Genomic DNA, 15,366 nt, shown 5'->3' on the forward strand with positions numbered 1-15,366 from the left:
ACTTGAGAATTAATGACATATAAAATGGCGCTATATTTAAATTTTAGATTAACTTTTAAGTGCTTCATAGAAGGGCAATTTGGAATTATATCTATGACTTCCTGTAAGAGAATCATTTGAATAATAATGAGGTATCCCATTGGGAAAAACTGTAATAACGTCATTTAATTTGCTGCTATGGTTAATTAATTTGAAGGGTAATCAGTTCCTACCTCTCCATCTCAGTGCACCAGAGAATGTCCTCCTTCTCGTTCATGAAGACAGGGAAGTGCTGGTCTTTACCCTGCTTAATGGAATTAGAGCGAGTGGTGATGGTCCTCACTTTGCCAAACTGAGGGGAAACCAGGAAGTGCACACACTAAGTGGCTGGTGCATAAGAATAGGACAATAATAAGTATTGTTTACGGACCAAATTGCCCAGATGACCAAACATTTCATTTGAAAGTTCAAAAAAGGTACTCACACTCTGTTTCTACACGGTTTGAGTGCATGTACCTTGAACTAAGTTATTCAACTGAATGAACTACACAATTTACATGTTCGGCCAATTTGGTCTACGCCAGAACAGCAAAAGCACAGCTCCAATAAGAAGCCAGACATATATAACTGACCTTCGCTGTTCTGCCATGCTCCAAACAATCCTGAAGGTCCAGTCTGTCAGTGCACATGGCAGTCAAGGGTCTGCAGAGGAAAAGAGAGGGAAAGGTAAGGGATGTGTGAAACGAGAGAGCGAGAGAGAGATGGAGAGAAAGAGAGAGAGAGACAGAACGCAAGAGAGAGAGAGACAGTGAGAGAGAGAGAGAGAGAGAGACAGTGAGTGAGAGAGAGAGAGAGAGAGAGAGAGAGAGAGAGAGAGAGAGAGAGAGAGAGAGAGAGAGAGAGAGAGAGAGAGAGAGAGAGAGAGAGACAAGAACAGTGCGTAAAAGGTGATTATGATTCTTTGGTTACGGAGTTTGACTGGCTCAGGAACTAGCCCAGGTGTGCGTTGCTTTAGGCTGGCTGTTGCTTCCCTCACCGTTCTCTCACCAACCTGTTCATGCCAGGCAGGTTCCCCCAGAAGTAGCGGGCGCGGTGAGCAGCAGACACCTCCTTGGCATCAATCATCACCGGGTTACACTGGCAGGGGGGAGACGAGAGGTTTATTTAACCTTTATTTAACCAGGAAAGTTATTGAGAACATATTCCCTTTTACAAATAATAACCTCAAGGATTTTATTGAAGTAGTGGAGATGAGAGAGAGAATCTCATACAATGTTTAAATGAACTGCTTAAATTGTTCCCTCATAACCTAACCAGCATATTGACAGCATGCACTGTGAATTACCACCACAAGGCGGTATTCATCCAAAATGTATCCATATTCCAATAGTTAAACATTTACATGACTAATGTACAGTTTGTTCTCCTAGATGTTATACATTATCTGTAAAGGAACAAACCTCTAGAAAGCGAGAGATGTCCCTCTTGTCGCTGACACCCATGGCCACCACATTCTCAAAGAGCCAGAAGAACGGCCGGTTGTCGCCCTCTTTGGGCCGAGCCTCGTGCAGCAGACGGTAGAACTCAAAGAACAGCCGACCAGTGCCCTCTACAGGAGAAACAGAGAAGGACGTGCATTTAAAACTCAGCTACAGGAAATAACTCGTCACCGATCACAGAACAAGTGATAAATGTACAGGTTTGTTACCGACCATAAAGACCCTTCCTAGCCGGGTTGACAATAGAGAGGTCGTTACATGGACTTCCACCAATCACTAAGTCAAAGGGGCCCCACTCGTGTAACTGTACCAAGGGAGAGAGAAAACAGGAAAAACAATAGGAGAAAGGAGGACAGGAGATAAGACAAAAATCGACAGATTATCCAACTAAGAGGTACTTGTTATGGTTTAGAGGTTGAAGTAATGTTATATGAAGTGTTTTTGTAATGGCCCTAGCCGAGGCACCTTACAATCTTTCTCAATTGGAATATCCTTATTGAGATTGTGGTTGGGCGTTGGTCTTTGAGCCAGGTTATTAGGATTCACAGACCGTGAGTGACCTTGCATTACTCTCATGATTCATGACATTATACTCACATGTTTGCGTGTGACGTTCCTCACGTCGCCCACGTACATGATGCGTCCCTGATGCCTGACGATGCCCACCGTGACGGAGTCCTCGCACACCTCCGACGCCACGTAGCGCTCCACCTGGATACCCAGCTCCTTCAGCACCAGCAGACCTAAAGGTCAGAGGTCAAAGTGGAAATAGGTCAAACGGTAGCATGTTTTTGGTTCTTTTGAAGGACTCCATGACTCCCTCGTCAACAGTGGCAATTGTTGCGGAGTGGATTTTCCTGGTTAAATAAAGTGGATGGTCCTATTTACATAATGATTAACTTGAACTTGGTGAACTGAACTGAATAACACCCTACAGGTGAGACAATACTGAAGGCCTGGTCTCGCCTGAGGCACACTATTAATCATTTATTTTTACAGGAGTGGGAATTCCCACTTCTTTTGTATTTTTGTGCGGTTTTATTGAACAGATAGGGAAGTGAAAGACAGACAGGAAAGGTATGAGAAGTGCACTGCCAGACAATATGGTTAAACAGCATGCTGTGTGGATTAGTCTATCTATCCTTATAGCAATATACAGTCAGCCTAGTTTGTAGTCATGAGTTAGGAGGACAGTCCCGGTGAAACCTGAGACAGACGGGAAACTTTGTACAGACAAGAGACAGAGAAAGTTCAGAGGGTTTTGTGTCAAGGAGAGGTGGGAAGAGGGGGAGGAGGAGAGAAGAGGAAAGGAGATTCCCTTCAAACCTGTTGCTATGCCATCGAACAGTGACAGCACACGTATGGGTTGTCTCTTCTCTGCCATGACTGGAGGGTAAAGCTTTGGTGGTTCCTGTGATACAACACAGAGAGAGAGAAATTATGGAGCTAGTATTTACCCAGAGAGAGCCGGGAATGACGTCAGCTGTCTCTACCGGTTGAAGCCCAATTCGTAGAGCCCCAGAGCCTGCTCATTATTTACATATTTAGGAAGCTTTTTGGAGCTCATTTGGCTCTTTTAGAGGTGCGGACGTGCTGTGTCACGACGGAACACAGACTAATTGTGTCTCTGTGGCTGTGAACTTTGTAGCGAGCTTGAAACACAGTACTGAGGCACTACTCACAAAATCTTGGTCATGGTTATTAGCGAAGAAGTGCTGTAGACGACAGGGCCAGTCAGTGCGACGCTCCAGCAGGCCGAACACTCCCTTCTGTCCCTTCTCACACATGTAGCAGCTCCAGGGATCCTCTTTAATAGCTATCTGTGCTGCACCTGGGCCCACCAGCAGGTCCACACACTCCACACAGAAACACCTGGAGAGGAGAGCTGTGTTACTATCCTGCTAGACGCTAACGCCCGCACAGACACATGGGCGCACATAATCCCATACACGTAAAATCGAACATACCCACGCACAGCGTACACACAGACACACTTATGCAAACAACAATGACCGTAAACACACACACACACATACACACGAGTGAATCCCAACAATAATGAACTTAGTTAGCATCAGATGAAAGCACCGCCCTCACCTGCAGCAGTTGTTGTTCCCGCACATGAGCACCTCTCGTCCCCCACAGCAAATAGTGCAGTATGACTGGTAACCATCATCATCATACTGATATGCACATTCTAGAAAGCAGTTCTGGGACACAGCAGTGGAGAAATGATTTGAGCTTTGAGATTTGTCGTGTCGCTCTAGAAAGTTGAATCCACAAGTAAAATCAACTATTTTCCAATTATTGTTAACAGAACAACAAGTAACAATTCGAAATACGCTGCTCAACACGTGTTTGTGTTTTGGTAACAGAGAGCTTTTAACGCTAGAAAAGAAGAGCGAATCATGTGGACGCCAAACTAATTGACATTTTTAAAGTAATTTCCCTCCCCCCAGTCTTTGACTTGTCCTAAATAAGTCTATATAAAACACACTGTCATTGTTACAATCTTAATGAGCAGAATTACTGTTATAGGCAGTTTTAGCAGGACATGTCATTTCCCCCCTCATTCACCACAAGGCAGCTTACGCAGCTGCTGGCCCATTGAAACTACACCTAAACTATATTGTAACTAATTTCACACATATAATAATAGAGTTAGCCTAAAGACAATATTAAATGGACAAAAGTCTGATGGGTGACAATTATTACCAATTGTCAATTGTACCATGAACAGATGGACCAGCACAGCTTGAAACTGACACAGAGGCAGGGAAACGGGAGCGCTAAAATCAAATCCCCCAACAGCTAAGACAATTTGATTTCTATATTGTATCAGAAAGAGCTGATTCTGTAGTTCCTAAAACACTTACCTTTGTCAATAAAAACTAAAAACATTTAAGGAGGTGAGCTCTATTTCAATATATCACTTTTTTCCCAAGAATAACCGCTGTTCCATGCGTTCAACGTGTGAGCACTCGCGGCAGCAAAATACAACTTAAAACATGTATTTTCTGTTCTTTTGAAATGCATTTTCTTATTTCCATAATGTTTCTTAAGACCTGTCAAAAGGAAATAATGAATGTAACTGTTGAATGGTTGTGGTTTTTAGTCATTTTTCATTTTTACATTATAGTCTACAGTAACATTAAATAATGAAAATGCTATTGAGCTAACGTTGGCTAATGTGATTAGCATGAGGTTGTAAGTAACAAGAACATTTCCCAGGACAGACCTATCTGATATTGGCAGAAACCTTAAATTCTTGTTAATCTAACGGCACTGTCCAATTTACAGTAGATATTACAGTGAAAGACTACCATACTATTGTTTGTGGAGAGTGCACTGTTACGAACTTGAAATTGTATTAATAAACCAATTAGGCACATTTGGGCAGTCTTGAAACAACATTTTGAACAGAAATGCAATGGTTCATCGGATCAGTCTAAATCTTTGCACATACACTGCTGCTATCTAGCAGCAAATATCTAAATTGCACCTGGGCTGGAATAATACATTATGGCCTTTCTCTTGCATTTCAAAGATGGTACAAAAAAACAAAACAAAAAAATCTTTATATGATCTTTTTCCAGATATAATGTGTATATTTGCCTACATTAATTTAACATTTCTACAAACTTCAAAGTGTTTACTTTCAAATGGTAACAAGAATATGCATATCCTTGCTTCAGGTTAGAATTGGGTAGGATTTTGGTTATATAATTTTAGACAAAAATTTTAAAAAGGGGCGGATCCGTAAGAGGTTAAAATAAGGCCTAAAGCAGCGCTGGAGCCTAGAGGGTGAGCTAGACCTGGCCCATATATATCAATGGAAAAGCTAGTCAGTTGCACAACTGAACGCATTCAACCGAAATGCGTCTTCTTCATTTAATCCAACCCCTCAGAATCAGAGATATGCAGGGGGCTGCCTTAATCAGCGGCATTGGCGTCCGGGGGGCAATATAGGATCAGGTCCTACCTGTCCATGTAATCATCTCAGAGTAGGAGTGCCGATATAGGATCAGGTCCTACCTGCCCATGTAATCATCTCAGAGTAGGATTGCCGACATAGGATCAGGTCCTACCTGCCCATGTAATCATCTCAGAGTAGGAGCGCCGATATAGGATCAGGTCCTACCTGTCCATGTAATCATCTCAGAGTAGGAGCGCCGACATAGGATCAGGTCCTACCTGTCCATGTAATCATCTCAGAGTAGGAGCGCCGACATAGGATCAAGTCCTACCTGCCCATGTAATTAATCATCTCAGAGTAGGAGCGCCGACATAGGATCAGGTCCTACCTGTCCATGTAATCTGATTCATTGTGACCCAAAAGGCTAAACCGATCATCCTGCTTGAGAGGCTTGATAGGTACACCCCCAGATCTACAGACTTCATGGCCTTACACCTAGCCCTGCTTCAATAGCCTTAATGGCCTCCTCTTCCCTCCTTACCTTACAGCTCTGGCACATTCCTCCAGCAAACAGAGGGTGTTCACGGGAAACATTCAAACTTCCACAGGAGATGCAGATGTCTGTGGAGAAAGACAGAATGTAATTGGTGCCAGCCAGAGATGCAGCAAATAAATGGGTAAACCTTGACCGCCGATCAAGATACGCGACTTATATCATAATAGGTGCACTATACACAAAATAAAAAAGGTGTGTAAACAACACGTATAAACATTTACCCTCCACTAAAACCACTAGGCAAGCCAACTGGAGGTTGAACCCCCCCCCCACTGCTTTGAATCCAGCCTTGGGATTCAATAGGAATATTTGAACAGCCGTGAGAGGAATGTACATTTCATAAGGAAAGCTAATATGCTTTGAGGACTCATATAAAATAGCCAACTCTCTTTCATTCGCTGCCTACTGAACATGACCCTGGCTGCCTGAACACAAGAGACAGACCACTTACCTTCTATGCTTCTGCATTTCTGTCTCACTTCATACACAAGTCTCTCTGGAAATGCAGACCGGAGAGAGAGAGACAAAACACGGTTTCAGATTCAGGATATGACTTGACCGTTTGTTGCTATGCTATCTTTGCAGATGACATCTTCGAGAGAGATAAAAGCTGCAGACATACCCCCTCTCACCCCTACTTCACCATTTGTTTTTAAGATATTGCATTGTTTTTTTTTGCCAATATAAAGTGTTGGGCTGAGTACATTCATAGCACATAGATAAGAGATACAGCGCTACATAACATTTACCAGATACATAAAATATAACACCTACACTTGTTAACAGAATTGACCATGTTAACCCGAGTACTAAGCACCTGCTACCCTGTCTTTCACAAACAGTCTCTCTTTCACTCTCACACACACCCCTTAGCTAAACCTCCCTGAGGGGGAGGGATATAGAGGTCACAACCCCTATTTAACCTAATACAAAAAAAGCAGGCCTACCTCTCGTCCCCTCGTCAATCATCTCCTTGACCTTGGGTTTCTCGGCTGCAGTGCTTTTGCGAGGCTTTTTGGCTGGAGGGGGCGTGTAGGCTGCCGCCTCTGGCTCCACCCACACGTCAGGGTACACCTCCTTATATGGGTTACGCTCCTCTGGTGGGCGGGGCATATCAGTAAGACAATAAACAAGTCAGATAACCAGACTCTTGCCAAAAGACTACCAAAGACAGGTAGGGGAATGCTGGATAAAAAGGGTGGAATTGATCTGGCAACTGAAGGGACATTCCCCTACCATTGGGCCCTCGAGCCCCACAACAATACTTTCGTTGTTCGCTGTAATACGGACAACAAAACGTCTTTATAATGTGTTGTTGTTGTCACATACACCAGATAGGTGTAGTGAAATGTGTTGTTTTACAGGGTCAGCCAAAGTAGTATGGCACCCCTGGAGAAAATTAGGTTTCAGTGCCTTGATCAAGAGCACATCAACAGATTTTTCACCTTGTCGGCTCGGGTATTCAACTAGCAACCTTTTGGTACTGGCCCAACGATCTTAACCACTAGGCTACCTGCCTGTTATAAGCTCCTCTTGCCTTTCGGTAAATCTAAGCTTCGGTGATTTCCCAATGTATTCCAGTCCCTCCAGGATTCCGCGATCGCATAATTCAATGCAAAAATCAACCAATCAGCGCATATTATGCGACAGCTCGCAATGTTGACCAACCCCCGCACTTTTAGGGCATAAAAGGGTCCAATCGAAAGCGGGTTTGTCATTTTGACCAATTACTGCACTGTCACTGTGGAAAAAGGCCCAAATCCAAACAAGTCAACAAAGTGTTTCCCCCCTGGCCTGTCAGCGTATTCACATATGGGTGATTGTTGATAGCTGACAGGCAGTACAATGAACAGAAATCAATCTCATTTGCCAACAAAAATAACAGATAAACTGTGCGAAACAATTTCCAAATGTTTTTGGAAACAAGTTGAAAATGGACAATAAACAGTAACTTGGAATCAGCAAAGCATATGAGAATGTGAGAACAGTTCCCACAGCAGCGGCAGATCACCACGACTGAAGTGGTAGCAGAGAAAACTGTGGCAAGCGCTGAAAGAATCAAGGTGAGTGGCGTTTTACTCAAACTTTCACTCCGCCGACCTTGGCTTTAGTAGGGTGTTCGGCACTCTGCTCTCCCCAGTCTGTCTAAAGGAGAGCACTGCTCAAAGCACTGAGTGTAATTTGTCAGCTTTGCCGTTTTAAACTCTCTGAAAAAGTTCATACGGAGGACGAAAGCACAATCTTTCTGGGTAAAAAAAAACAAACAGTAATACTGTTTTTAAAAGTACAATACACCAATACACTATTTTTTACGTTTTCCGTTCTTTATCTCCCTTACGACCCCCCGTTAAGAAAAAAAATCACAATCTCAATTATTTTGAAGAGAATTTATGTGAAAGAAATATCAATCCTCAAATGGAAAGCGATTGATCAGCTATGAATCACATTTTTTTAGAGAGAGAGAGAGAGAGAGAGAGAGAGAGAGAGAGAGAGAGAGAGAGAGAGAGAGAGAGAGAGTGTGAGTGGGAATGGGAGGTGCATCTCGTGTTGATAGCAAAGCCCCAAGCCTGATGGAGGGGAGAGGTGTGAGTGGGAGGTGCATCTCGTGTTGATAGCAAAGCCCCAAGCCTGATGGAGGGGAGAGGTGTGAGTGGGAGGTGCATCTCGTGTTGATAGCAAAGCCCCAAGCCTGATGGAGAGGAGAGGTGTGAGTGGGAGGTGCATCTCGTGTTGATAGCAAAGCCCCAAGCCTGATGGAGGGGAGAGGTGTGAGTGGGAGGTGCATCTCGTGTTGATAGCAAAGCCCCAAGCCTGATGGAGGGGAGAGGTGTGAGTGGGAGGTGCATCTCGTGTTGATAGCAAAGCCCCAAGCCTGATGGAGGGGAGAGGTGTGAGTGGGAGGTGCATCTCGTGTTGATAGCAAAGCCCCAAGCCTGATGGAGGGGAGAGGTGTGAGTGGGAGGTGCATCTCGTGTTGATAGCAAAGCCCCAAGCCTGATGGAGGGGAGAGGTGTGAGTGGGAGGTGCATCTCGTGTTGATAGCAAAGCCCCAAGCCTGATGGAGGGGAGAGGTGTGAGTGGGAGGTGCATCTCGTGTTGATAGCAAAGCCCCAAGCCTGATGGAGGGGAGAGGTGTGAGTGGGAGGTGCATCTCGTGTTGATAGCAAAGCCCCAAGCCTGATGGAGGGGAGAGGTGTGAGTGGGAGGTGCATCTCGTGTTGATAGCAAAGCCCCAAGCCTGATGGAGAGGAGAGGTGTGTGTGGGAATGGGAGTTGCATCTCGTGTTGATAGCAAAGCCCCAAGCCTGATGGAGAGGAGAGGTGTGTGTGGGAATGGGAGGTGCATCTCGTGTTGATAGCAAAGCCCCAAGCCTGATGGAGGGGAGAGGTGTGAGTGGGAATGGGAGGTGCATCTCGTGTTGATAGCAAAGTCCCAAGCCTGATGGAGAGGAGAGGTGTGAGTGGGAATGGGAGGTGCATCTTGTGTTGATAGCAAAGCCCCAAGCCTGATGGAGGGGAGAGGTGTGAGTGGGAGGTGCATCTCGTGTTGATAGCAAAGCCCCAAGCCTGATGGAGGGGAGAGGTGTGAGTGGGAGGTGCATCTTGTGTTGATAGCAAAGCCCCAAGCCTGATGGAGAGGAGAGGTGTGTGTGGGAATGGGAGGTGCATCTCGTGTTGATAGCAAAGCCCCAAGCCTGATGGTGAGGAGAGGTGTGTGTGGGAATGGGAGGTGCATCTCGTGTTGATAGCAAAGTCCCAAGCCTGATGGAGAGGAGAGGTGTGAGTGGGAGGTGCATCTTGTGTTGCTAGCAAAGCCCCAAGCCTGATGGAGGGGAGAGGTGTGAGTGGGAGGTGCATCTCGTGTTGATAGCAAAGCCCCAAGCCTGATGGAGGGGAGAGGTGTGAGTGGGAGGTGCATCTCGTGTTGATAGCAAAGCCCCAAGCCTGATGGAGGGGAGAGGTGTGAGTGGGAGTTGCATCTCGTGTTGATAGCAAAGCCCCAAGCCTGATGGAGAGGAGAGGTGTGTGTGGGAATGGGAGGTGCATCTCGTGTTGATAGCAAAGCCCCAAGCCTGATGGAGGGGAGAGGTGTGAGTGGGAGTTGCATCTTGTGTTGATAGCAAAGCCCCAAGCCTGATGGAGAGGAGAGGTGTGTGTGGGAATGGGAGGTGCATCTCGTGTTGATAGCAAAGCCCCAAGCCTGATGGTGAGGAGAGGTGTGTGTGGGAATGGGAGGTGCATCTCGTGTTGATAGCAAAGTCCCAAGCCTGATGGAGAGGAGAGGTGTGAGTGGGAATGGGAGGTGCATCTTGTGTTGATAGCAAAGCCCCAAGCCTGATGGAGGGGAGAGGTGTGAGTGGGAGGTGCATCTCGTGTTGATAGCAAAGCCCCAAGCCTGATGGAGGGGAGAGGTGTGAGTGGGAGGTGCATCTTGTGTTGATAGCAAAGCCCCAAGCCTGATGGAGAGGAGAGGTGTGTGTGGGAATGGGAGGTGCATCTCGTGTTGATAGCAAAGCCCCAAGCCTGATGGTGAGGAGAGGTGTGTGTGGGAATGGGAGGTGCATCTCGTGTTGATAGCAAAGTCCCAAGCCTGATGGAGAGGAGAGGTGTGAGTGGGAATGGGAGGTGCATCTTGTGTTGATAGCAAAGCCCCAAGCCTGATGGAGGGGAGAGGTGTGAGTGGGAGTTGCATCTCGTGTTGATAGCAAAGCCCCAAGCCTGATGGAGGGGAGAGGTGTGAGTGGGAGGTGCATCTTGTGTTGATAGCAAAGCCCCAAGCCTGATGGAGAGGAGAGGTGTGTGTGGGAATGGGAGGTGCATCTCGTGTTGATAGCAAAGCCCCAAGCCTGATGGTGAGGAGAGGTGTGTGTGGAATGGGAGGTGCATCTCGTGTTGATAGCAAAGTCCCAAGCCTGATGGAGAGGAGAGGTGTGAGTGGGAATGGGAGGTGCATCTTGTGTTGATAGCAAAGCCCCAAGCCTGATGGAGGGGAGAGGTGTGAGTGGGAGTTGCATCTCGTGTTGATAGCAAAGCCCCAAGCCTGATGGAGAGGAGGTGTGAGTGGGAATGGGAGGTGCATCTTGTGTTGATAGCAAAGCCCCAAGCCTGATGGAGGGGAGAGGTGTGAGTGGGAGTTGCATCTCGTGTTGATAGCAAAGCCCCAAGCCTGATGGAGAGGAGGTGAGTGGGAATGGGAGGTGCATCTTGTGTTGATAGCAAAGCCCCAAGCCTGATGGAGGGGAGAGGTGTGAGTGGGAGGTGCATCTCGTGTTGATAGCAAAGCCCCAAGCCTGATGGAGGGGAGAGGTGTGAGTGGGAGGTGCATCTTGTGTTGATAGCAAAGCCCCAAGCCTGATGGAGAGGAGAGGTGTGTGTGGGAGGTGCATCTTGTGTTGATAGCAAAGCCCCAAGCCTGATGGAGAGGAGAGGTGTGAGTGGGAGGTGCATCTTGTGTTGATAGCAAAGCCCCAAGCCTGATGGAGAGGAGAGGTGTGTGTGGGAATGGGAGGTGCATCTCGTGTTGATAGCAAAGCCCCAAGCCTGATGGTGAGGAGAGGTGTGTGTGGGAATGGGAGGTGCATCTCGTGTTGATAGCAAAGTCCCAAGCCTGATGGAGAGGAGAGGTGTGAGTGGGAATGGGAGGTGCATCTTGTGTTGATAGCAAAGCCCCAAGCCTGATGGTGAGGAGAGGTGTGTGTGGGAATGGGAGGTGCATCTCGTGTTGATAGCAAAGCCCCAAGCCTGATGGAGTGGAGAGGTGTTAGTGGGAGGTGCATCTCGTGTTGATAGCAAAGCCCCAAGCCTGATGGAGAGGAGGTGTGAGTGGGAATGGGAGGTGCATCTTGTGTTGCTAGCAAAGCCCCAAGCCTGATGGAGAGGAGAGGTGTGAGTGGGAGGTGCATCTCGTGTTGATAGCAAAGCCCCAAGCCTGATGGAGAGGAGAGGTGTGAGTGGGAGGTGCATCTCGTGTTGATAGCAAAGCCCCAAGCCTGATGGAGAGGAGAGGTGTGTGTGGGTGATTGTGAGTGAATCATGACAGAGCTGTTTGTTCAGGGAAATAAACTAAATTGAGGCACTTTAGATGTTTCTAATTGTTTTTGTATGATGTATTCTGCTTAAAATCGTCCTAAAACTGAGCACATTACTTTTTTATCGCTTTATATGAAATTAACGTGAAAAAAAAAAACATTGCCAAATGTATCGCAGAATTTCATAAAAGTTCCCGCTAAATCAAGCATTTTTGGCCACAGTAATCATATTCTCTACAATTAAATGGCAAATAAACATGAAAGTTAAACTTACCTTCTGGTGGCTCTAGGCCCTTGGGCCCGGTGGGTTGGAAGCCTGTCTTAGCCCACTCTATCATCTGTTTGCTCTGTAGATCCACTGACTTGGAGGTGTCCGTCTCATCGCTCTCCGGACAGGCTATAAATGCTTTGCCTGCTCGGGTGCTGGCCACCTGCAGAGGGACATGACCGGTCATTGTTGTCATCCTTTCATCACCTGTATGTACAGTCAACTCCGACATTATTGGCACCTCGAATAAAGATGAGCAAAAATGACTATAGAAAATAAATAATAGAAACACTTATCTGTATTGTATGCTAATTTTGAAATGATATTATTTTATACTTTTATACTTTAACAAGTCATACCTTTTGTCTCTCAAAAAGAATAGCGGTCAAAATGATTGGCACCCCTGTTTTCAATACTCCGGCACTGTCCCCTTGCAAGGATAACGGCACTGAGTATTTTTCTAAAATGTTTTATGAGTCGGAGAACACATTGGGAGTGATCTTAGACCAGTCCTCCAAAACACAATCATTCCAGATCCCTTATGGACGGCCCTCTTCATTTCAAACCCACAGGTTTTCAATGGAGCTCATCAAAATTCAGAAAGAAATGGTTAACAGACCACAATTTTTTTTTTTTAAATAGCCTAATCAGTTTCCCGGACTTGAACTCAAACCTGTGGGTTTGAATTGAAGAGGGCTGTCCACAAGTGCAGACAACGGATATCGAGGATCTGGGAAGATTGTGTTTTGGAGGACTGGTCTAAGATCCCTCCCAATGTGTTCTCCAATCTCATAACACATTATAGAACAAAAGCTCAGTGCCGTAATCCTCGCACGGGGAGGATGCACAAAGTATTGATAACAGGGGTGCCAATCATTTTGACACCTATCCTGCTGAGAAAATACATAATTAAACAACACCCCCCCCCCCCACTCCCCGAGTTATTTTATTTGTATAATAGAACATACTTTTACATATTTTTTTGATCACATACTATTCAGTATTTAAAATATACAGTCTTTTTTTGCTCTTTATCAAGGATGCCAATCATTTTTGGAGGTGAATGTACGAAAATACACTTGAGTGTTCAAAACATTAGGAACACCGATCTAATATCGAGTTGCACCCCCTTTTCCCCATCAGACCGGCCCCCAATTCGTTGGTGCGTGGACTCTACAAAAGCCGTCCACAGGGATGCTGTCACATGTCGACTCCATTGCTTCCCACAGTTGTGTCAAGTTGGCTGGATGTCCTTTGGGTGGTGGACCATTCTTGATACACACGGAAAACTATCGAGCGTGAAAAACCCCAGCAGCGTTGCTGTTCTTGACACTAACCGGTGCACCTGGCACCTACTACCAAACCCGGTTCAATGGCACGTGAATATTTTGTCTTTCCCATTCACCCTCTGAATGGCAAACACACACAATCCATGTCTCAAAAGTCTCAAGGTTTAAAAATCCTTCTTTAATCTGTCTCCTCCCCTTCATCTACACTGATTGAAGTAACATCAATAAGGGATCCTAGCTTTCACCTGGTCAGTCTAAGTCATGGAAAGAGCAGCTGTTCCTAATGTTTTGTACACTCAGCAGGTATTATCAGCATCAATCATTACTACAGAGCAGACCTTCTCGGAGCAATTTTAGAGGACTTGAGGCCCTTTTTCAACAGTCTATCATTTTGAAAGGTGCTGACTAGCAGTATCTTTCAGCATACAAAGCTAGTTTACATGACATTATCACAATCCAATTACAACCATTAAAAACAGATTCCAATACAGTTCTAGTTGTGAACTGGTTGTAAATGACGTAGTTTCAACCAGTTTAGCCCGCTGTGATTGGACGGGACTTGACCGAACGCTGCAAACGAGACATAATGAAACGTAGCCCAGTACTTACCTGAAGCACCTCATAGATGGCTTTCTTATACATGGGCTGCTTGCTGTAGGTGGGCTGGTGGAAGGCGTTGGAGAAGGAACTCAAAGGCAACAGTTTCTCTACACACACCTGTAGGAAAAAGAGTAGGCACAGACGAACAACTGAACTTAGAAATGTCTCATTTAATTTGTTTTCATTTGGTGGAACAGAAAGTTAAGTTTTAATGGGTCGTGTTCAGTAGGGACAATGGTAGCAAAATATTTTAAAACGGAAACCAAAAATGACTATTCCCTATTGGACAATTAATCCAGGTAGTCCTTCCCAGTTCCATTATGTTTTCATATGTTTGGTTCCTACTAAACACAACAGTGGTGCGCTGTTTTACAGCTTTTCCTCACCACAGAGAATTTTCCATCGCCGAACCACATGACCCATCGTGTCCCCTCGGCAGCTCGGCTGCGTCCGGTCATCCACCAGGAGACAATACGACCAGGCCACCAGGAGAACCCCCTCAGCTTCCCCCACACCAGCTCCCCAATGCTGAAACCACGCCCGTCCTACAGGGATGAGATCATCATATGACTGACTTGCCTAGTTAAATAAAAGGTTAAGTTATAACACATTTTTTTTATTTAAAAAAATAATAAAATCCCTCGTCAATCTACACACAATACCCCATAATGACAAAGAGAAAACAGTTTTTTAGCAAATGTATTACAAATTAAAAAACAGAAATACCTTATTTACGTATGTATTTCAGACCTGAGCTCAAAACTCGAATTTGAGCTCAGGTGCATCCTGTTTCCACTGATCATCCTTGACATGTTTACAACTAGGAGTCCACATGTGGTAAATTCAATTAATTGGATAAAATTTGGAAAGGCACACACCTGTCTATATAAGGTCCCACCATTGACAGTGCATGTCAGAGCAAAAACCAAGCCATGAGGTCCAAGGAATTGTCCGTAGGGCACCGAGACAGGATTGTGTCAAGGGACAGATCTGAGGAAGGGTACCAAAATATTTCTGCAGCAATGAAGGTCCCCAAGAACACAGTGGCCTCCATCATTCTTAAATGGATGAAGTTTGGAACCACCAAGACTCTTCCTAGGAGCTGGCCGCCCAACCAAAAACCAAATGGGCACTCTGACAGAGCTCCAGATTTACTCAGTGGAAATGGGAGAAACTTCCAGAAGGACAGCCATCTCTGCAGCATTACACCAATCAGGCCTTCATGGTAGA

The 15,366-nt window shown here is 45.6% G+C and overlaps 1 protein-coding gene across 6 annotated transcripts in view; it reads right to left on the reverse strand.

Annotated features, from left to right (window-relative positions):
* Nucleotides 1-15,366, reverse strand: part of LOC124002163 (DNA (cytosine-5)-methyltransferase 3A-like) — a 72,016-nt gene that overhangs the window by 3,602 nt on the left and 53,048 nt on the right. For 2 of the 6 annotated variants that reach the window (XM_046309485.1, XM_046309481.1), the window contains 15 exons: nt 14,523-14,681; nt 14,146-14,253; nt 12,254-12,410; nt 6,898-7,047; nt 6,402-6,446; nt 5,936-6,015; nt 3,576-3,688; nt 3,161-3,350; nt 2,805-2,889; nt 2,076-2,221; nt 1,692-1,782; nt 1,440-1,588; nt 1,031-1,116; nt 612-681; nt 213-331 (listed from right to left, as the gene is read on the reverse strand). In XM_046309485.1, coding sequence (XP_046165441.1) covers nt 213-331; nt 612-681; nt 1,031-1,116; nt 1,440-1,588; nt 1,692-1,782; nt 2,076-2,221; nt 2,805-2,889; nt 3,161-3,350; nt 3,576-3,688; nt 5,936-6,015; nt 6,402-6,446; nt 6,898-7,047; nt 12,254-12,410; nt 14,146-14,253; nt 14,523-14,681 — 1,748 coding nt within the window. Of the gene's footprint in view, nt 1-212; nt 332-611; nt 682-1,015; nt 1,117-1,439; nt 1,589-1,691; nt 1,783-2,075; nt 2,222-2,804; nt 2,890-3,160; nt 3,351-3,575; nt 3,689-5,935; nt 6,016-6,401; nt 6,447-6,897; nt 7,048-12,253; nt 12,411-14,145; nt 14,254-14,522; nt 14,682-15,366 lie in introns of all 6 variants that reach the window. The other 4 variants (XM_046309484.1, XM_046309480.1, XM_046309483.1 and 1 more) reach the window with 3 other exon arrangements.

This window comes from Oncorhynchus gorbuscha, linkage group LG17, assembly GCF_021184085.1.
Source record: "Oncorhynchus gorbuscha isolate QuinsamMale2020 ecotype Even-year linkage group LG17, OgorEven_v1.0, whole genome shotgun sequence".
Taxonomy (NCBI): Eukaryota; Metazoa; Chordata; class Actinopteri; order Salmoniformes; family Salmonidae; genus Oncorhynchus; species Oncorhynchus gorbuscha.